The 23,956-nt window shown below is 43.9% G+C and overlaps 1 protein-coding gene across 1 annotated transcript in view; it reads right to left on the reverse strand.

Annotated features, from left to right (window-relative positions):
* Positions 1-23,113, reverse strand: part of LOC144667697 (sodium channel protein type 1 subunit alpha-like) — a 61,487-nt gene extending 38,374 nt beyond the window's left edge. Inside the window, exons 1-5 of the mRNA XM_078529150.1 lie at positions 22,824-23,113; positions 17,109-17,227; positions 16,634-16,723; positions 13,315-13,443; positions 29-120 (exon numbers count right to left, since the gene is read on the reverse strand). Of these exons, the coding sequence (XP_078385276.1) occupies positions 29-120; positions 13,315-13,443; positions 16,634-16,723; positions 17,109-17,227; positions 22,824-23,084 (691 nt within the window). The 5' untranslated portion in view covers positions 23,085-23,113. The remainder of the gene's footprint in view (positions 1-28; positions 121-13,314; positions 13,444-16,633; positions 16,724-17,108; positions 17,228-22,823) is intronic.
* Between the last annotated feature and the right edge of the window lie 843 nt (positions 23,114-23,956).

Below are 23,956 nucleotides of genomic sequence, written 5' to 3' on the forward strand. Positions count from 1 at the left end.
AAGACATAGATCATTCCACAGCACCTACCTGGAATAACTGTGATGGTTTTCAGTGCCCGGAGAACTCGAAACGTTCTTAAAGCAGAGACATTACCCAAATCCACAAATTCAGTGACGTATCTAACAAATGACAACAGCACAGAGGGCAGCAAGGTTTAGTCACGCAGTTTTGATATCAAGAACTTAATATTTTTAAACAATATTTATGTTACCAGTATTTGATAATCGTAGCAGGGTGGAGGACCAAACCTTCCATTTCTACTTAGCGGTTGGCAATTAGCAAGCCATATTTAACTGTGATATTGGAATAAGGTGAAATCGTGTTGTGTGATATTAGGAGGGGGTGTTTTAAAACATTGAGAAATAAATTGTTTGCCCACTATTTTGATGGAATTTTTAACCCACATATCCTAACAGATCACTGCCTTATTCAAAAAAGTGGACAGAGAAATTTTCTCATGAATGATGCAAGGGAGCCAGATCTTGCATTTATAACGCTCCATTCACATTCACAGGACATTCCAAATTGCTTTACAATCAATGATCACTTATGCAGCTATTATGCCAGCAAGCACAGCAGCAACATCCCACAAAACGGCAAATGAACGACCAGATTTTCTGGCATTACTTGAGAGGTAAATACTGGCTGGGACTCTGGAGAACTCTTTGCTCCTCTTTAAATGCGGCACGAGACTTTTCATGTACACATGACCAAACTGGGCCATCAGTTTAACGTGTCATCCAAAGGACAATGCAGCTCCCCCACAGCGCTGCACTGCCATGCCAGCACAGCTGATTGTGTAACAGGTAGCTTTATATGCAACTATTGCAAAGCATCATTTCACCCCAAGAGTGTTATAAAAACATATATACTTATGGGTGTAAGTATTGGCAAGGAAGACAAAAGAACAAAGTAAAATTTTGCTTATTGTTTTATTCATTCATGAGATATGGACATTGCTGGCAAGGCCAGCATTTGCTGCCCATTCCTAGTTGTGCTTGAGAAGGTGGTGGTGAGCCGCCTTCTTGAACCGCTGCAGTCCATGTGGTGTAGGTACACCCACAGTGCTGTTAGGGAGGGAGTTCCAGGATTTTGACCCAGTGACAGCAAAGGAACGGTGATATATTTCCAAGTCAGGATGGTGAGTGACTAGGAGAGGAACTTGCAGGTAGTGGTTTCCCATCCATCTGCTGCTCTTGTCTTTCCTTAGGGGAGGTTGCAGGTTTGGAAGGTGCTGTTGAAGGAACCTTGGAGAATTGAAGCAGTATTTTTTTATTCATTCATGGGAAGTGGGCATTGCTGGCTAGGCCAACATTTATTGTCCACCCTTAACTGCTCTATTCAGAGGGTATTTAAGAGTCAACCACATTGCTGTGGGTCTGGAGTCATATCTTATATATAGTACACACTGCAGCCATGGTGGGTTGATGCTGATGGAAGTGAATACTTAAGGTGGTGGATGGGGTGCCCATCAAGAGAGCTACTTTGTCCTGGATGGTGTTGATCTCCTTGAGTGTGGTTTGAGCTGCACACATCCAGGCAAGTGGAGACTGTTCCATCATACTCCTGACTTGTGCCTTGTAGATAGATGATAGACAAGGTTTCGGGAATCAGGAGATGAAACACTTGCCACAGAATTCCCAGCCTCTATCCTGCACTTGTAGCCACAGTATTTATGTTAAGTTCCTGGTCAATGGTGACCGCCCCCCCCACCACCCTCCCCCACCCCCCCCCCCCTCCCCCCCAACCCTGGACGATGTTAGTGGGGGTTTCAGTGACATTGAATGTCAAAGAGAGATGGTTAGATTCTCTCTTATTGGAGATTGTCATTACCTAGCACTTTTGTGGCCCAAATATTACTTACCACTTATCAGCCCAAGCCTGAGTATTGTCCAGGTCTTGCTGCATTCATGCCTAGACAGCTCATTTTCTGAGGAGTTGTGAATGGTACTGAACACTATGCAATCTTCAGCAAACATCCCTACTCCTAACCTGATGGAGGGAAGTTCATTGATGAAGCAGCTGAAAATGGCTAGAGCACTGATATTTCCCTGAGGAACTCCTGTAGTAATGTCCTGGGACTGGGATGAGTGGCCTCCAACAACCACAAGCGTCTTCCTTTGTGCTAGCTATGATTCCATCCAGTGGAGAGCTTTCTCCCGATTCCCATTAACTTCAATTTTACTGATGCTCCTTGATACCACACTTGATCAAATATTGCCCTACTGTCAAGAGCAGTCACTCTCATCTGACCTCTGGAATTCTGTCCTTTTGTTTATTTTTGGACCAGGGCCATAATAATTTCAGGAGCCAAGTGGTCATGACAGAAGCCAAACTGAACAACAGTGAGCAAGTTATTGCTGAGTAAGGGCACTTGATAACACTGTTGACGATACCTTCCATTACTTTACTGATGATTGAAAGTAGACTGATGGACTGGTGAATGGGTTGGATTTTCCCTGCTTTTTGAGGACAGGCCATACCTTGGCAATTTTCCATAGTTTCAGGTCGATGCCAGTATTGTAGCTGTAATGGAGCAGCTGGCTAGGGGCGCAGCTAATGCTGCATAGATCCTCAACGCTTGAGCTGGGATATTATCAGGGTCCATAGCCTTTTACCGTACCCAGTGCATTCAGCCATTTCTTGACATCACTTGGAGTGAATATAATTGTCAGAAGACTGGCATCTGTGATAATGAGGACCTCAGAAGGAGGTCGAGTTGGATCATCCACTCCGCACTTAAGGCTAAAAATGGGTGAAAATGTGTCAGTCTTGTCTTTTGTATTGATGTACCTTGCCGCTCCATCATTGAGCGTGGGGTTATTTTTAGAGCCTTCTCCTCCCATTAGTTGTTTAATTGTTCACCACCATTCATGACTGGATGTGGCAGGACTGCAGAACTATGATCTGAGCTGTTGTTTTTGGGATTGCTTAGCTCTGTCTAGTGCATGCTGTTTCTGCTAATATGCATGTATGTAATCTCGTGCTGGAGCTTCACCAGGTTGGCATCTCATTTTTTGGGTATGCCTGGTGCTGCTTTTGGAATGCCCTCCTGCACTCCTCAGAGAACCAGGGTTGGTTCCCTGGCCTGATGGTAATTGTAGAGTGAGTGATATGCTGGGCCATGACATTACAGATTAAGGTGGAATACAATTCTGCTGCTGACGGCCCACAGTACCTCATGCATGGCCGATTTTGAGCTGCTACATCTATTCTGAATCTGCCCCTTTTAGCATGGTGTCATAGAGCACACTAAAAGGTGCTTTGTGTGTGAAGATGAGACTCCATCTCCACAAGGACTGTGCGGTGGTCACACCCACCAATACTGTCATGGACAGATACCTCGGTGACAGGTAGGTTGGAGAGGACGAGGTTAAGTAGACTTTTCCCTCTTGTTGGATCCCTCACCACCTGCCACAGACCCTGTCTAGCAACTATGTCCTTCAGAACTTGGGCCAGCTAGATCAGTAGTGGTGCTACCGAGCCACTCTTGGCGATAGACATTGAAGTCCCCAACCCAGAGTCCATTCTGTGCCCTTGCCACCCTCAGTGTTCCTTCCAAGTGGTGTTCAACACAGAGGAGCATTGATTCATTAGCTGAGGAAGGGTGAGGTAGTAATCGGCAGGAGATTTCATTTGATACCGAAATGGAGCTAAGGCCTCACACAATATTTTTTTATAAAATATATATATATATATCCTCATGGCTAAGTTATAAATGTTTTTAAAAACTGGACAGAGACTTTAAAATGATTGAAGCTATGTCTGCCTGTAACCCTGAACAATAGGAGCTATTCTAGCAGTATCAAAAAAATTTGCAGCTCTGAAGAGACAATAACAACCCCGTGGACTGCAGAAAATAAACTCAAAGAGAATTATACAAAGGCCATCTATAACTCATAAGCCAGGCCTGGCCAACAGAGATTACCGGTCTGCTAGAACAAAGGACCCTGCAACCTCCTTTGAAATTCTTCATGGTTGAAACATCAACAACATCAAGAATCCAGACAAAGGAAAATCCGCCCTCACACCTTCCTCTCCCTCCCAGAAACATGATAGGGTCCCCCTTGTCCTCACTTATCACCCCACCAGCCTCCGTATTCAAAGGATCATCCTCTGCCATTTCCGCCAACTCCAGCATGATGCCACCACCAAACACATCTTCCCTTCACACCCCCGGCAGCATTCCACAGGGATCCTTCCCTCCGGGACACCTTGGTCCACTCCTCCATCACCCCCTACGCTTCAACCCCCTCCCACGGCACCTTCCCATGCAACCGCAGAAGGTGCAACACCTGCCCCTTTACTTACCCTCTCCTCACCGTCCAAGGGCCCAAACACTCCTTTCAAGTGAAGCAGCATTTCACTTGCACTTCCCTTAATTTAGTCCACTGCATTCGTTGCTCCCAGTGCGGTTTCCTCTACATTGGAAAGACCAAACGCAGACTGGGTGACCGCTTTGCAGAACACCTTCGGTCTGTCCGCAAGCATTACCCAGACCTCCCTGTCGCCTGCCATTTCAACACTCCACCCTGCTCTCATGCCCACATGTCCGTCCTTGGCCTGCTGCATTGTTCCAGTGAAGCTCAACGCAAACTGGAGGAACAGCACCTCATCTTCCGACTAGGCACTTTACAGCCTTCCGGGCTGAATATTGAGTTCGACAATTTTAGATCATGAACTCTCTCCTCCATCCCCACCCCCTTTCCGATCCCCCCTCCTTTTTTTTCCAATAATTTATATAGATTTTTCTTTTCCCACCAATTTCCATTATTTTTAAATGTATTTCCATCCATTGTTTTATCTCTACCTTTTAGCCTTTTTCGATTCCTTCACCCCACCCTCACTAGGGCTATCTGTACCTTGCTTGTCCTGCTTTCTACCCTTAATTAGCACATTCCCTGGATAATATCACCACCTTCAACACCTCTTTGTCCTTTTGTCTATGACATCTTTTGGTTATCTCCACCTATCACTGGCCCTCTATCCAGCTCTACCTGTCCCACCCCCCCTTAAACCAGCTTATATTTCACCTCTCTTCTATTTTTACTTAGTTCTGTTGAAGGGTCATACCGACTCGAAACGTTAACTGTGTTCCTCTCTGCAGATGCTGCCAGATCTGCTGAGTTTTTCCAGGTATTTTTTATTTTTGTAAAGGAATATACATCCTTTGTCAAATGATGATCTTATATTTATGGCCCCTAGTTTTGGTTCCCCCAACACATGGAAGCATTTTCTCTCTTCTCTGTTAACATTTCAGGGTGTTTTGTGAATAGACATCGAGCTGTAACTTCCTCGGAGTGGTGATCAGCATTGGACTGCCACTCCGTGCCTGATTACTTCCGTGAATTTTTTCCGATCCTGTCTCTCCTGACCCTCTGACTCAGGGCAGGCAAGACCCAGGCAGTTGCAGCCTATCCTCAAGGCCCAGTGTTGAGGTCTGGCTCCATCAAATTGAAGGTGGACATGCTCCCTTTTTTATGGCATTAGCTGCCATAAACCAGGTAAGTTAAATGTCCTTTGACAGGTCAGGGAGAAGTTAAGTGTCCAGGGTAAGTGGATAGAATTTGGGGGGGTTGGAGGGGTCAGAACTTGAGGGGTGTATGGGGGGGTTGGGTAAGACCTCAGGGACAGCGGGGCAGTGTCAGACTTTGGTGGGTTGGACTTCAGGGGAGGGTGAATGGGGGTCGGACCTTGTGCGGGGGGTGAGGGGTGTCGGACCTCAGGAGGGAATGGGGGAGGTCGGACCTTGGGGGATGGGGGTTTGGACATCAGGGTGGGGTGTGGGGTTTGTAGGGGGTGTTGGACCTCAGGGGTGTGGGAGGTGGGTTGGACCCCAGGGGGCAGGCTGTGGGGGGTTTCGGAACTTGAGGATGGTTGGGGGTCGGGTCGGGGGGCTTGGGGATTGGGGTTGGGTCGGGTTGGTCCAGTGGGGGCATCAGGCCTGTGAAGGGAAGTGTCTGTTGGGGGCAGGCGTCGGGATGGCTCATGTCCGGGGCAGGGGAATGGGGCCATGTGAGGGGGTTGGGTTCGGTCGGGTTGGATCAATCTGGGTCTCTACAATAGTTACCCAGAACTTAGAAGAGGTTTTAATTCTTTTAACTTTTTCTGGGTAACTATGTAACACAGTCGGAACCATCCAAAGTTTGTGATTTAAATCGCATTTTCAGATGGCTCCCAATGAAGGACAATTGCCCAGAGGAAGTTTGCGCTTCTAGGCAATTGTCATGCAAACTCTTACCTGTGAACATCCAATGGGGATTCCCCAGCACGTCTTTGGGGTGCCTCTCCAATCTGATGCTGGGGAGCTCGGGAGTTATGGCCCATTATCTTCTTTCGATTTAAACTTAACTGAAAGCCTACTTTGTGTTTGTGACTGAAATTCAGAACTTCCAAAAGGTGTAAAACACATCTTGGAGCTGACAACCAAGAGGTAAGGAAAAAGGGGAAAGTTATCACAACACCTCTCTCCATCCATAATAGGGTAGAAGAGTGGGAATTAATTAGAGCTGTTTAAATTGAGCCCCTAATTTTAATTTAATTAAGTGCCTAAATAAATAAAACAAGGTCATAGCATGGATGGCAGTGTAGGTGGTATACTGGGTGTCCTAGTGCATGAATCACACAAGGTTAGTACACAGGTACAGCAGGAAATTAGGAAAGCTAATAGAATGTTATTGTTTATTGTGAGGGGAATTGATTACAACAGTAGAGAGATTATGCTTCAGTTGTACAGGGCACTGATCAGACCACATCTGGAGTATTGTGTACAGTATTGGACTCCTTATTTAAGGAAAGAAGCAGTCTAGAGAAGGTTTGACAGGTTAGGCTTGCATCCACTGGAGTTTAGAAGAGTAAGAGGTGACTTAATTGAAACCTTCAAGGTCCTGACAGTGTGGATGTGGAGAGGATGTTTCCTCTTGTGGGAGAATCTAGAACTAGGGGTCACTGCTTAAAAATAAGGGTTCATTCATTTAAGAAAGAGATGAGGAGAAATTTTTTCTCTCAGAGGGTCATGAATCTTCGGAACTCTCTCACTGAAAAGGCGGTGGAAGCAGAGTCTTTGAATATTTTTAAGGCAGAACTAGATAGATTCTTGATTAACAAGAGGGTGAAAGGTTATCGGGAGTAGGCAGGAATATGGGGTTGAGGTTACAATCAGATCAGCCATGATCTTATTGAATGGCAGAGCAGGCTCGAGGGGCCGAATGGCCTACTCCTGCTCCTAATTCATTAGTTCATATGTAACTGCGGCACGTGGGAGTTTGTGGAGTTTGTGGAGAGAATTGTGATCCTGCATCAGCGGTAAGTGCCCGCATCTTGAGGAAGGCCAGCTCAGTGATTTTGCGCTGAAGACCAAGGCACAGACATTGCAAGGCATAAGGGAGGAGAGTTTGATCCAGGAATCAGGAGGTTAGAAAGTAGTACAGGACTTGCTAGTGGTGGTGGATGTGCTTTGTGCTGCTATATGCCACATTATGTGCATGTGGGCTGGATGTTAATGGTGAATCAGGTACATGGGTAAAAGTCTGAACTATGACACTCTGATGTGTGACTTCTGCTACCTGCCAAGGTGTTTAACATTTAGGAACATTATCAGTGCCCTGCTCTCATCTTTACTGTGAGAAATGGAGTGATCCTCAAGACGATATGGCCTGAATTTTTCAGGCGGCGGGCGGGCTCGGTGGGGGGGTGGGTGGGGGTGGTCGGGTAGCCGATTGGCTCTGCGCCGCCATTTTACATGGGCGGGCCAATTAAGGCCCACCCAGCGTAAGGCGTGAGCAGTAGCACTCACGCTACCTGTGCGGGCGAGGTGAGGAGAGAGTCGGGGCAAGCACGGAGCTGCCTCAGGGAGATTGAAGCGCTTTTGAAATTATTAAATAAAACGTTAAAAAATGTATTGAAAGATGCATATGACTGTGTCACATGAGATGGGACATGTTTTTATATTTATGAAAATTTATTTAATTAATAAAAGCTTTAGGAAACCTCATTCCGCTCATCGCCTTTTCACCTGCGCAACAACCTTAAGGTTGGACGAGCAGCGTTTACAATGACCTTAATCACTTCCTTAATGGCCTTTATAGGCCGTTTACATATCGACGGGCGGGCAGCCGACTCCAGCTCACGCCCGCCGAACAAAACATCACAACTCGACGCAATGGCGCCGGGACGCACACCCGATGTCATTGCGCGTCATTTTACACGTCAGTGTGTCGGGCCCGCCCCCGCACGCCGATTGAAATGTCCTGCCCTATAAAATGTTGAACTGGTAAAGGATCATTAAATTATTTAAACAGATAAATTAATTCTGGAGCAATACTCCAAAGCATGCCCGAACACTGGAACAAGGCCTGGTTCCAAAGAAGAGTCATTGAAATATTAACTTTGTTTCTCCCTCCACAGATGCTGCCAGGCCTGCTGAGTTTTTCCAGCACTTTCTGTTTTTATTTCAGATCTTCAGCTTCCACAGTATTTTGCCTTTATATAAGGAGTAACTGTTCCCCTTTCTCCTCACCTCCTCATTGTCAGCTGGTGTGAGGAAAATATAGAAGAAATAGCTGGGAAACCTATTTTAACACGAGTGATCAACACTCAGGAAGCTCTTTCTCCCAATCTCTTTATCACCCACTATTCAAGCTGTTGAATGGAGAAACAGCCTTTTCAAAAGGCCTAACTTGTTGGCTTCAGAATGAGCATGAGTTGCATGGCTTGAGCACCATGTAGATTAATCCATCCTGCTATATCATGGTTGCAACTGGTTAGTTGGATCAGAATCACTTAACAGCTCTCTGAGACAGATAGGCTGAGATCCAGAACTCATCATGTGTGGAACTGGGCAGATGAATGCACACTCTGGCACTAAGACTGCACGACATGCAATGCCACTGGACTGTTTATTTTCAAATATAGCTGCTTAACCCAATGGTATGTGTGTTTGACAGGGATGCAAATGTCGCCTTTGGAGGAAGCTGTAAAAGTCTTGGTGAGATCTCAAAAATCACCTCATCAGGAATAGAAGATCATTCTGTTAATGACATAGATGGCAAGGAATGTTATAGAGAAACTTTGGCTCAACGCTTTCAGGAAAGATCTCTGAATGCATACCGGCGTTAACCAATCATGCCTCATTTCTGTGTTTTGTCCTTCAGCGTTGTTAGTTAGGGACAATTTTGGAGCAGACATTTTGTGTAGAATTCCAGGTATGTTGACATGACAAAGTAGCCACTCCTAGCTATTCCCCAACTATCACTTCACTTGAGTGAAACTTCAGCCATTTCCTACAACCACCCCCGCCCCTCCACATCCGCTCCTCACACAGGGGCACTGAGACCAATTGTAGAACTCACGTCATCATCACAAGAAATCAACTAACTCAGCACAGACCACGGGAAAAAACATGGGAGCTTTCTGGTCCATTTGGCTTAACTACTCAATGGAGTAAATTCGGTGAGGAAGAATGCGGAACAGTATCACATAAGTACATAGATATAGAAAGTATTTCCTCAGTTGATTGATATGAAAGGAATGATAGAAGAGGAGCTCCATAGTAACAACCAACCCATTCCTTCCAACAAGCTGTGGTGAGTCTTTATTTGCAGTGCTCCTGGGCTCAGAGCTTGAGAAGAAATTTGTGTTTATTTAACACCTTTCGAGACCTCAGGTGATCCTAAAGTACTTCACAGCCAATTAGGTAGTTTTGAATTGTGGTGACTGTTATAATGTAGGGAAATATTGCAGCCAAGATTCAGACAGCAAGGGCTGGATTTTCCCCAAGTCAGGAAAACTTGGGAGCCCTTCCAAAATGGTGGGTGAGTCCTGATTCAGGGATTCCCAACTCCATTCCCAGGTGATCTGATTTTTGAGAGTACCTTTAAAAGGTGCGGGCTGGTTCAGTCCACCCGGCACTCCTGACCTGGCTAGCTCCATTGCAGAGATGGGCATGTCCCACTCTTCCACAATTTTCATGGAGTCGAGGCCAGCTTTTCAAAGAGTCATGGTTCACGTCACCTCAAAAGAGTTGTAAACCCTAGTTTGCATGGGGGAACCTTTTGAAGAGTGAGTTCAAAAGGTCATCCTCATGCCCCCTCATGCCAAGATATGCCCCTTCCTTCACCTCCTATGGCCCCTCATGCCCCCTGTGCTAAGCTATGCCCCTCCACCCTCACCCCATAGCTCCCATGGCCCCTCATACTCCCAATGCTGAGCTATGGCACTTCCATGCCCATTGATCCACTGCATAGACCAATGAACCTTATAGTGACAATAGGATGTGTGAAAAAAACTTCAAATAAAGTCATTAATCCATTACTTTCCACTATATTAAAATTGTACTTTCACCACAGCCCAATAAAAGTGTTAATCATCCAGACCCTTCAAAGTACCAATAACAAAAACTGCAAGCACTTGAAACCTCTTAACCTTGTGTAAACAAACATTGTGAAATTGACAGCAGAGATCAGGGAGCCAGAGCTGTCAATAAAGCAGTGCTTTCTCTGGGGCTTGGGTGTTTCAGTAATGTAATAGATTTCTGGACTGTCAGCCAAGCTCATTATGTATGCTTTTACACATCCTATTGTCACTATAGGGTTCATTGGTTCTATATATGGTATATAATGGGTCAATGGACATGGAAGTGTCATAGCTTGGCATAGGGGGCCTGAGGGGCTATGGGGAGTGGGTGAACGGGCAGAGCTTGGCATAGGAGGCATGAAGGGCCATTGGGGGGGTGGGTGAAGGGCCTGAAGTGGAATGGATGGGCATGAGAAGTGTGTGGGGAGTGTGAGGAGTGTGAGGGTGAGGGCCTTTGTGTTTTTTTCTTAACTGGGTTGAAATCCCACTTTTTCCCAGATTGGCTGGCACCTGCCCCCCACCCTATACTCCCCACACCTCCCCTTGCAATGAAGATCCTGCTTTTGTGTGCACTTTCTCCTGAGGTGGGCAGGCCAAGCCTGGACATTTTCCTGACTCCCGCTACATGCCTCAGAGATGAAAATCCAGGCCCAAGTTCCCTCAAACTGCACTGAGATAACAATCAGGCAATGTGCTGTTTTGAGTGATGCTGGTTGAGGGATAAATATTTACCAGGCCATCAGGAGAGCTCTCTCAAGCACTGTTTTCTCTGGGGCTTGGGTGTTTCAGTAATGTAATAGATTTCTGGACTCTCAGCCAAGCCTCACTATGTATGCTTTTACACATCCTATTGTCACTGAAGAGTTTGTGATTACATCTCTGTGATTTTCTGTCCATTAATTTTAAGATAGGGCAAATTGAGAGCGCTCACATTTCTGATACGTGAATATCTCTGTCTTGGGAGTGCTGGAGATGAACACAACACACCATGTACACACTGACTCCGCACACTTATTAAACATCCCCGTTAATACAATCCAATATGTTGGAAGGTTTCCCAATAGCTAAAATAGTATAAAATTGTTTGCCTGGCTTCCGAAGTTTAGTGACATGGTACAAACATTTTAAATGAAAGGTGCCACACTGGTCTTTTCGTAGCTTGTCATAAATAAAACACTCATTGTTTTGGAAAAGCAATCTACTGAGTGCATCACTTTGAGCGGTTTTAATGTTGCAAGATGGCCATCAGGAGCTTCACCCACTGGAGATGTAAATCAGGGGCTGAATTTTACAGGGGAGGAGGAGCATACTGCTTGTTCCCTCATAAGAAATGTTGGCCCTGAACAGGTCAACATTAAACAAGGCCACCCCACAGCCATGACACACTCCAAGTGGAGGTGAAGGTGGGACTTCTGCCCCACAGTGCCAGCTTATCTAGCAGTCCCTAAAGTGCCAGAATTCAGTGGTGGGTGCTGCTGGGACTGCAAGTAGGCCAAAGGGACCGCAGGGGTAGAGGGGTGGGTTTTGGTGCCTCGGCAGGAAGTGACAAAGGGTCAGGTTAACATCTTTGCGGGGGCTGCCCCCGATTTGCAGAAGGCAACCCCCAAAAAGGATATATCCGCCCCCCTCCTTCCCCACCTTTTAACCACTTGGGTTTAAAAAATTGCCTTCTCACTCCCGCCTGCCTGCCCGCGCCAAACCCATGAATTCTATTTTTAAAAATGGCGGGCAGGTGGACTGTCGATTTTGGCGCTCGCCCACCTACCATTTTATGGGGAATGGGTCAGGGGTGGGAGGAATGGTGGTGTGCTAACACCCATCATATTTTATGTGCCCACCCACTGAAAACACACCTGATGGTGGGGGCTGTAAGATCCAGCCCAGGAATCCACAGGACCCCCTACCCATGCCTTTCTGTCAACAGCGAGGAGACTCACGCACATTGAAGCATTGCTGAAGACACATGTTCCATTGAAGCCCGAGATGCAATTTGCATCTTCCACAATGAAGAGAGATACATACTCATTTTGTCTGTTTGTATCAGGGCTCCAGAGAGTAATTGGCTGGCCAGTGAGCATGGGGAGGTGCAGAGTGGAGCCAGACTCGAGTAGCCTAGCTTGGTGTGTTGTGTTGTTTGTGAGTGCGAATGGAACCAAATTTATGGGAAATTTTCTGAGGTAAAACAAAATTATCTACTTTTCATGAGCTAATTTTTATTTGCAGGATTTTATAGCGGAGTGGGTGGGGGCTGTCATGGTAAGTTTTATTTTGGACAAGTGTAACTGGGGAGAAATCTGAAATAGAAGAGCAAGGTTTCCTGCCACAGGGCGGTGAAGAACAAAAGCAGAAAGCAACCAAAATAACAAAGCCCGAAGGAGGGACATATAGAGGGGTTGAAATTCCAAGACCCTGCCGAGTGCTAGAATTTAGGCCCAGACCCAAATACACTTTGTATTGGCCCAACTTTGGGATTTCTGCTGGGCCTTGTAAGGGACAGAGACTTTTGGACACCTCCCTTATACAGCCAATGTTGCGCTGTCATACGTGGTCCTCTTGGAGGGCAGGAACCACATGGCATAGGTGCCCACCAATGGTGGGCAGATTAAAGAACATCCACTTTGATCTCATGGTTGCTGGTGGGACAGAGACCCCGCATGGGTGCACCTGGGAATGCATGCCACTCTACCCCAAGAACCTTCAGTCCTAGGGACTTAACCAATATGGGAGAAGATAACTGATAGACAGATATGATGGTTGCACACCGGTGATGGTTCCAAAAGACAGAGACAAGGTTCCACTGGCAAGAGGGGGCCGCTAGATGTGAGGGTCAGCTGGAGGTAGGGTGACCAGCTCAAATTCTGTGCCTCAAATTTGTATTGAACATGGTTCCATATTGGCAATAAAGACTTGTAATTAATACCTGAAAGAATTTTATCCTAATGGAGATAATTGTTACTTACGCCATTGTGATGACACTAAAATCCAGCCAGTTCCATGGATCGCGAAGGAACGTAAAGTAATCAATAACAAATCCGCGGGCAAATACCTTTATCATCGCTTCAAAGGTATAAATCCCAGTGAATGCATACCTAGAGTTAAACAGTTGAGACAGGTAGAAATTAAATGGAAATAACTATTGTGCCATTTTAATAATTTAGTATCCAATTAGGAATATGTTAAACACTATACAAGAGTTTTAAAATGCTTCGTTGTTTTTAGGGCAAATATATGTTGGTTGTTATCAGGATTGCATAACCTACTATTACAAAGTATGAATGGACTATTGGATCAAAAGCAGGGTATTTAATATAGAGATCATCTCAGCCAAAGGACTAATGTGCAGCTATTATAAGATAAAATCATAAGCCAATGGACCTACTGCCACCAGCAGATGCCATCAGGCATCCCAGATACCTGAGAGACTTACACCCAAATTCTTTCCCCTATTAATCCCACGCCATTGCCAAAAGTTAAATCCAGGTGCAGAGCTTTACGTGCCAGGAGTATATTGGGAATTTGGATACAGAATGCAGCTCATCACAGGGGGTTTTCCATCCATGAGCGAACCCAGGTACCTAATTACCTCAAAAAACAACAGTAGGAGGACAGTCAAAGTGCGGTCCTGACCAGTAAAAAGTATTTGGCTAAGGAGATTTCTGTTCCTATGCAACCAATTATGGGAGGTACCTCGCTTTAATCGCAGACTAGCTGGGCTGGGTTTCCATGCCTCCATTTGTGTTGGAACGGAGTTGGGCTGGCAAAAAAGATGGCAGGTGGGACCTGATTCCAGGATTCCTGCTCCCATTCCCGTCACCAGCAATTTTCAGTGGTGTGAGCTGAGGGTGAGCCCACATGCTGCACTCCCAACCTCGCTGGCTCTGCTGTAGGAATAGCTCGATTTACGATTCCCTCCTCAAAGATGACAATCCAGCCCCGAATCGTTTATTTTGGGTTGGGAGAAAAGGGACAACCTTAACCCTGGGTTGCTGTAGCACACTCGCTACTTGACTTAGACAACTTTTTAAATTGTGCATGATGTGTAGCCCGATAGGGATATAAAGGCACGATAATTTTACATTGGCTACAATACATATGAGGTTATTCTCAATGAAGCTCCAGACTCCAATGTGTTTGCTATTTATGTAACAGCAATAATAAGCAAATTAAAAATAAACCAAATTAATTTTTAGACATTCATTTGTGTCAAGTTTAGCTAGGCTGTCTAGATTAAATTTACCCAGCCTGCAGAATGATGTATAAGGTTACAAAAACAATCTACAAAGAAAACTGTCTTCCTGCTTTTGTCAAAATACAACAAGCGCAGATCTGAAACCTGGTCCACATTGAGTCAACCACAGTGACCTTCTCCACTGCCTCCCTCCGCAGCACCTTTGTGGCACTGACCTCACTCATCTATCTATCCCATCACTTGCAATGGCTTCTCCTCATGCACCTGTTCCCCAAGGCTCCATTTCCTGCCCTCCTTTCTTGCTTATCTACATGCTGCCTTTTGACAACATTATCCATAGTATAGACCTCTCCACAGAGGCTACCAGACCTGCAGGGTTTTTCCAGCATTTTTTGTTTTTAATCCATAGTATGGCTTCAGCTTCAACAAGTACACTGATAACACACAGTTCGAACCTTCTGCTACCACCACTGACTCTAAGACCACCACGGGTTGACTGCTTGTCCAACATCAAGTCATTGATGATCCAGAATTTTCGCTAACTTAATACTGACAATGCTGTTTGGTTTCTATCACAAACTCTGCATTCTTCTGTCCCAGTCCCACCCTCCTTTCTGGCTGCCTGTCCAGGCTAAATCCTACGTGCTACCACAATGTTTTGACCCTGAGGCTCCAATCTTACATCCAATGCATCACCTGACTGCATACTTGCACCTCTGCCCTAAACTCACCTCAATGCTGCCGATGCCCTCTTCACCAGCCCAGGCTTGACATCTATATTGCACTCCCCACAAGCTTCATCTTAGATAATTCCAAATTGTCCAAAGTTGTCTACATCCTTTTCTGTGCTAAAACCTACTTGGCTGTTCTCACTAAACTTGCTTTGCTCCTCAAAGCATTGACTTCAAAATCCTAATCCTCATTTATATTTATCTCCAAAGCATCAGCCAAGGAGTCTGTGCAGCTTCCTCTAATCTTAAATTACGACTGGCGGACGCTTCTCTTCCAGACTGGCTTCGCATCACCTCTTCTCTCCATTTCATCGTTGAAAGTAGAGTCTTTGACTATTTTGAGCTCACTCTCTGGAACACCCTGAACTTCTCTGCCCAGCAATTTCTTTCCCCACTTCTAAAACCTTTTCAAAAGCTTATCTCTTTGACTGTGCTTTCAGTTACTACATTTCACTCTCTACTCATACTCAGCGCTCGCTTTCCCCGACCCTATTTCCCTCCCTTGTGATGGTTGAGTGCACTAGAAGAACATGCGTCGGGACATTGAGTAGCTCATCTCAGCCGAGCCGGCCTTAGGGACGTGACAGGTTGCCGAAGGACCCATGGGCTAGTGAGGGACAAGAAATTAAACAGAATTCCTGCAGCTGTTTCTTATCCAGTGAATGTGACTGAGAGGTGGGGACAAAGTCTGTCTCAGCTGTGATGCCCCTCTTTGTTCAGGCTCACACAAGAAGACTGACACTTGAGTGAGGTACTAGAGGGCGACTGTTGAAATAGAACCATGCCTCAGTAATATATTTCAAAAAGGTGAGGAAATCGGAGGAGGATGGGTGGGGGAAAACCGTATGTTTAAATCACGAGTGTGTGATTTCAAAACTGATTAAATGAAAAATAAGGAATATAATCCTGCAGTTTTTGGACAGAGGCTTAAAGGATTGATATGCCATAAGCAGTGTATTTTATTGGCGAATATTCTTTTCTCATATCTATCTCTAATATGGGTGGAGCTCTTTATTAAAATTATTCATTCTTGAGACATAGATTTCTATGGCAAGACCAGCATTTATTGACAATCCTCAGTTGCCCTTGAGACATTGATAGTAGGCCTTCTTGGCTCACTGTGGTAAAGGTACAATACTGAAGTGAAACACCATTGCAGATACTCACGTTCTAAAAAAAAATATAGAATAAATGGTGTACTATAACAGCAAATAATAACAGCAAACTCTCTCATCTGTCCTAACAGAGCATCAGTACATTCTACTGCATTTTAGTCAACAATGATCAAACTCTTTTCACCAACAGCAATAAAAATAATTGCAATAGAGATTTAAAAAGGAAATTAATTCATAAACTTACTCCACATTTTTCGTCCAGGGTGCTGGGTCTCTCATTGTCATGAACACGCAGTTTGCTAAAATGGTAAGCATGATGAACAGGCTAAATAATTTACAAAAATAATGTTAAGGAAAAGAACATCTCCTCCATAGCTATTAAACATTATACAACAATTTCCGTAACTCAAAGCACTGCTACACCCTGAATTCTATCTGTACTGCTAATATTGCCTTCTACATTCTTTCCTTTTGTCCCAAGAGCTATTGCAGGCCTGCAGTTACCTATTTGTTTTGCTTGAATTTGGGGCAGGTAATCAGATTTTATTCAAATCTGTCCCTACTCTAGTTCAAACGACTCAATAACGATTTATGTTCTAAGTATAGCCCCGACTCTAGTGTCATAATCAACTAAAAAAGATACGAGGCCTGCGATATTTACAGGTTTTCAACATAAGACACTGTTTAATTATCTTAGTAAAATTGAACAAGAAGGATATGAATGAATTAGGATTTTGATGGCTGCTCTCCGGAGGGGGTGAAAGGGACTCAGCATGTACATGGCAGGCGTTGTGGTGAACCTAAAGATGGCATTCCCCTTGTTTATGACTATGAATGTCTGAAACAGAAGATAAAACATAGGTTAATGTGACAACGGAGCTTGAGAGACTTGTAAAGCAGTTTGAGCCAACTTGTCTTCTACCTTTCTGCTGTAGGGCTGTACGTTGGTGGTGTTGAACTATTACCTTTGCTGAGTAGCAATTACCTGGATAGGGAAAGAAACATTGTGGGAGATATTTGGTTCTACAATGGCGATGTGTAGTCTGATGACTGGCCGAGGCTCCAGCTGATAGGCCCGAACCATTTTACAAATGAGTGGCAGGCACCAAGCGCGGGGACCAAGTTCCACTGCAACTCGCTGCGTTGGTGCCACAGAAATAGGCTGCATGGCGCAGGATGGTGGGTAGAGCCTGTTTGAGGGAAAGCAAATTCCGGGGTAGAGGTTAGGCGGTAGGGGCATCAGAAGGGGCTGGCAGCAAGCTGGGAGATTCCTTTCAGGCCCGAAGGAAAATGACTGCAAAGTCGATAACAGCTTCTGGTTGAGCTTCTCAATGCCTGGAGAAAGCGGGACCGGCAAGTGGTTCACCTTCTTTCCCCCATTTTTCTCCAAGAAAATGGCAATTAGGGTCCCACAAACAGCATTGGACAACAATTTGCATCATTAAGCAGCCTCCCATTTGTGGCAGGAGAGCTGGGCACCAATTTAAAGAGCTGCCTGAAAGTTATATCAAGTTGGCAAATGGCTGTTCAAATCCCCGCCAGATTTTGGTTCGGTGGTTGCTTGTCGTTCAAATGAGGAGCAGTTAAAAACGTCTCCACCCACCCTCCCCACCTCCACCTACCGCTCCCTTCTGCCCACCAGTTGCTTCGAAATAACAACATCATAGCGCGAGCGGTCCATTCCCTCAATTTCACCCGTAGATCAAAGAAGATATCAGGGCCTTAAAATTACAACTGTGGCTATTGGTATATAAATGCTCAGCACATCATGTGAAACTGCTCTGTTGGCTATTTTAATACAGTTGTTAACCTGTCCAAAATAGACGTGTTAGCACTTCTACAAAGAAATTTGATTATGAACACATTAATGTGTTGGCCTTCTAACATTCACACAGCGCCATTTCAAAACTAACAAGATTACAAGGGCACAAAGCATAGAAGCTTAAATTTAAGACAAGCAAGATTCCAATCAAATTGAAAGCCACCTCAACTTTACTTTGTTAAAGTTTGACAGTTAACAAAACATCAATGGCAATATTAATAATAACTCCAAAGGCCTGGCTGCATTTGATTGGACTTATCAGGTCCCTGTGGATTCCAACCCACGCTGCCGCAGACATTAAGTACTGCAATATTGTAATTGGGAATCAGTCGACCATTTAGAAAGACTTTAAATTATATTTCAGAGATTTTTAAATGCCGCAAAATCCTTCCGATTGCGGGGTTTACATTCCCTCGAAACCTCGCAAACAGCGAAATCGCAAATGATGAAGCACTTTACAATGAGAGTCAACTAGATAATTTCCAAGCCATCCTAAAATTTGACATGCATAAAGGATCAAAGGCAATAAAAACTATCGGCGGGATTTTCCGGTCCCGCCTACCGTGGGAATTGTTGTGGGCGGGATGGAAAATTTGATGGATCAGCGAAAGGCCCGTAGACTTCGGGCAGGAATTTCCAGGACCGGAAAATCACGCCTTATGTTTTTAATAAATTTAGACTGAAATTGGCTGGAGGAATTGTTTAATAAGACAAGAACAATGTAAAATTTGTCACACATACAGTACTATTTACTGGAGAGTGGTGGTGGACTGTGGTCAGGAACAATCAACACCCACGTGCAAACAATGGCAGGTGACGCACATGCAGTGTGTACTTTCCATTTCGGGAAATGCGTCGCGGACACCATGCCAGAATTTTCCAGCCCCTCACACCGGCGAGATCTTCCGCTCCTGCCGATGTGAATGCAGATTTCAATGGCTCGCTGGCCCCGCCCTGGGAGAACCCACTGCAGGGGGGGTAGGGGGTGACGGGGGGGTGGGGGCGGGGGGCTATTCTGGTCCATCAGTACTTTTTAACTTCATTTAGGCATTTTTTTAAACTTTTTTCGGCATTTTCTAAAGTTAGCTTCTTTTTCTTACATTTAAAACTACAGATAAGCGAACATTTGGGCCCAATCTGAGGTACAAAGATTTAGGCACAGATAAGTGAATTCGCGAAAGAGGATGTTGCGAATGTTGGAACTTCACTGTATGCAAACCTGTTCCATCAACCTGCCGTCCGCCAAAGATGATTGGAAACTCCAGCAGCAGAGAGCCAAGTAAGGTTATACCATTCCTATCTGTTGTGGTCTCCAAACTGACAGCTCAGAATGACCCATCTCCTGAATATCAAATATCCGATGTCAAGAGCTCAAATTCACATGGTCAATCCTCTGGCCTGCCCTGTATTACAGCAAGGGCGTAGGCAGAAAATACAGGGTAGCACCTAAGACATTCGAGCACCTCCCTCTCACCGGGTGTCCACATTTTCTTAGGGGGAGGGGGTTGGAGGGTGGAGTGAAGAGCATGGCATGACTACCCTTTCAAAAATTTAGAAATTCTACATTTAAAATGATTCATTGCTGTTAACTCTACAAGGAGAAAAGAATCAGGGGGCCACATCCTCTTGGCAAACAAGCAAATCATCTGTTGCTCATTGATATCCCAATCAACGATAAAAAGTGTATAACTTAGCAGCACAGGGTACGACCCTCTGCCTGAATGGTTAGGTTTGAGGTGCCCCTGCTATTGGGCTTTGGGCCTAATTTCTGTCAAGGAAAGCAAGTTCTGGGGAGGAAGAGTAAGTGCTGCTGAGGATCAGGCCACTGCAACGCTTAATTAGCTATTTCGAAAATGGACGCTACATGGCCGAGTTTTTACCTGTTTGAGTGGAGAGCTAAGACCTGCAGCTACAAATTATAGGGTCAAGAGAACAGGGTAGAGTTGTGCTCACAACTTGCCTGATAGCAGTCAAACCAGCATAAAAGATTGAGGAATTTCCAGCACAAATTACAATCCAGTGTAAACTGAATTTTTGCAAACTTTTGCGCAGGTTTAAAAAGCATTCTGCTAGAAACAAGCCCTGCCCACAAACCAGCCCCACCTCAAGATCAGATTAATCATCATGGCCAGTTTCTGCTAATTGCCCTTTCAAGGGTTTATCTGTCTCAGCTTTGAACTGACTGAGCACCCACAACCCCTGGGGGTACAGAATTTAAAAATTATTTGAAAAGTCTTTTTTTTGTTTTTGGCACAAGGGCAGTGACAGGCACATTTTGAAAGCTTTCAAATATTAAAAAATACTTAATTTACTAAGAAACTGACTAGTGTAGACCAACGAAACTAGTAACTGTTTCTGTATAGTTTCTTTTAGTCATTTAAAACCAGTTACTCACAAGCAGTGGACTAAACACTGATTAAGAATGCTTATATTTTGTGAAAACTCTATTTTCAGCTCTATTACTGCACTCTTAAATACATCAAGGCATATTTTTTAATGAAATGAAAACAAAATAAGCAATTACTGTAAAAACCATGCCTGCACACTGGGTCGTGAAAGGTTTTATGTTTGTAATTATGTAAATGAATTTCAGTCAAAACTTGAACCATAACTTCACTTCAGAAAACCACAGCAATTTTTAGCACAATTTGCACCCAGACTGCCATGTGCACCTAAAGTAAAAGCTCTAACATCTTAACTTGTGAGATGGAAACATACATAATTAGAATTATTTAACATAAAAAATTTTGTCTGCCTCAAGTATGCTTCAGTGTGTATTAACAAGATTGAATCAAGCAAATTAACCTGACAGACAGCAGAACTAATTGACATTTTGATTCACATATGACATAAGAAATAGAAGCAGGTCTGGTCCATGCTTTCAATAAGATCCTGGTTGATCTTTGACTTTACCTGTAGTCTCTTGCCCGATCCTGGGTCCAAAGATTTATCTGTCTCAGCTTTGAACTGACTGAGCATCCACAACCCTTGGGGGTACAGAATTTAAAAATCTTCTGCTCATCTCAGTCTTAAATGATTAACTGCTCATCCTGAGTCTCTGCTCCCTATTCTAGACTCTCCAGCCAAGAGAAACAACCTCTCTGTATCTACCCTGTCAAGCTCCCTCTGACTCTTAAATGGCTTTATGAGATAACCTCTCATTTTTCTAAACTTAAGAGTGCACAAGCCTGTTCTACTCAACTTTGATGAGACATCAAAGGATAATCCTCTCATTCAAGGAATCAATCTAGTCATCCTCCCCCGCGCCACCTCCAAGACAAGTACATCCTTCCTTAGCAGACCAAAGCTATGCACATTTCTCCAGGTGTTGTCTCACCAAAGTTCAGTGCAATTGTAGCACAACTTCCTTACTCTTGTACACTAACCCCCTTGAAATAAATGTTAACATGTTATTTCCCTTCCTACTTTCTTGCTGCACCTGCATGCTAACTTTTTGCATTTCTTGTATGAGGACACCGAAGTCCCTCTGAACCTCAACATTCCAATGTTTCTCACCAATAAAAAATATTTTGATTTTCTATTCTTCCTAGCAAACTGAGGAACCTTACATTTTCTGTGTTATTCTCCATCTGTCATGTTATTGCTCACTCACTTAGCCTATCTATATTCTTTTGTAGTCCTCCTCACTGCTTACTGTCCTACCTAGCTTTGTGTCATCAGCAAACTCTCAGTTTCCTCATCTAAGTCATTAATGTAGATTGCAAATAGCCTCAGCTCTGTCCTTGCTGAGGCTATTACAATAGTTACAATCTGCCAACTCGAAAGTGCCCCAGTTATTCTTCCTCTCCGCTTTCTGTCCATTAACCAACCCTCTATCTATCCATACATATTAGCTCTAAGCCAATGAGTCTTTATTTTGTGAAATAATCTAAATTTTTTTTGGAAATCCAGATATACTTTATCTACTAGTTCCCCTTTATCTACCGTGCTAGTTATTTGCCCGAAAATCTTCAATTATTCTGTCAAACATGTCCTCTTCATAAATCCCCTGTTGACTCTGTCTAATTGTACTGTGTTTTTTCCAAGTGCCTTGTTAGTACCTCCTTCCAGCACTATCCCAACAACTGATATTAGGCTAACTGGCCTTACTTTCCTGTTCTCCTTCCTATCTTGAATAGCGGTATTACACTTGTTATCTATTAATTTGCTGGGACCATTTTAGAATCTAGGGAATTTTGAAAGATCATAACAATACATCCACTGTCTCTGCAGCCACCTCTTTTAGGACCCAAGGATGTAGGCTATCAGGTTCAAGGGATTTGTTGGCTTTTAGTCCATTAGTTTCTCTGGTACCTTATCTCCACTGATATTAATTGCCCTATGTTCCTCATTCACTCACTTGGTTCCTCACTATTTTTGGTGTGCTTTTTTGTCATCAGATTCTGTCAAAGAAACAAAAAAAACCCCCAAGATTTTCACATCTTATTTCTAAAAGTAGAAAATGCTGCTCCTTGTTATCTGGTTACTCCTGAAATGCCAGATATTTCCACACGGGATATATATTATAATTGATTACTCTTCATAATAAACCATCTCCATATCCTTTTTACTTTCAAACGTTGTAGAAATAATGAATCTTTCTGGGGCTTACCCTCTTTGAGCTGTAGAAGGGGTCTAGTTCCTCCAGAGGCACTCCAATTAATTCTGAAGGAAGATCTCCATAAATAAATGGCAGGGGTTTGCCAATCTCAAGGTCACTTTTGGGTTTGGGTTTATCATCTTCTTCTTCTATGAGAGGTTTTGATGTCTTTTCAGCTTTTTCCTTAGCAATTCTTTTCTCAATCTCAGCCAAAGATTCTCTGGTAAATCGGCATAGACTGTCAGGCCCCGGATGTTGGAGGAAACACGCCATCTTCTCATTCTGTAGCCCTTCGATTTGTGTCTATCGATCTCCTCAGCAAAACAGCTGCGTTTCATAACGAACAACATGATAAGTGAAATGAAAATCAGAAATTTTGATAGCATAGATTTTACATATGGAAAATTTCCATTAATCAATAATAATATATAATGACTGTAACAATTCTAACAATCAACTCAATAAAAATGTGACAATTGCAGCAAAGTCATTAATCTAAGCTCAGCTGTACACAGAATACTGGCCATTTGTGTACTATATAAGATCCATGACCACAGAAATCAGATCCAAATGGAATAAACTTCAAAAGCTAATACAAAATATATTCATCTGTGGGGTTTCTAGTACATAGCCATTGTTATTCACCTGTTTTATTTAGTACCTATGTTCAAAAAGTATGAGACATTCAGGCATAGGAATCTGTTATCTCATTCCTCCAGGGGAAAAGTGGCAAAAAACAACAGGCAGTTTTGCAGAGCTAGTCCCTGCATCCCAAGGATGCCTAAGAAATGGCTGATGCCTTTCTGACCTTGGGCTATTTTCAGGCACTCAGTGTGGCCAGGTAAAACTGGTGTTAGACTCCTTGATTATGGTAATGAGGGGCCCAATGCCTGTTTCAGGTCCCTTCCAAGGATTGGGTTGCCCTGAGGCATTGTTTCTCCTTTAGGTTATAAAACCTTCTAAAAACGACTTACCTGTCCATAGAAATAAGGAAGGAACATACATTTATAATGTTCTCAGACTATCACAGAGGACTTCACAACTAATACATTATTTTTGAAATGTAATCACAATTGTTAAATGGATAAAATATTTACCTCAAAAAAATGTACAATAGATTAGTCATGACCATTACATTGTTTGTT

This window comes from Cetorhinus maximus, chromosome 25 (assembly GCF_964194155.1).
Source record: "Cetorhinus maximus chromosome 25, sCetMax3.hap1.1, whole genome shotgun sequence".
NCBI classification, from domain to species: Eukaryota; Metazoa; Chordata; class Chondrichthyes; order Lamniformes; family Cetorhinidae; genus Cetorhinus; species Cetorhinus maximus.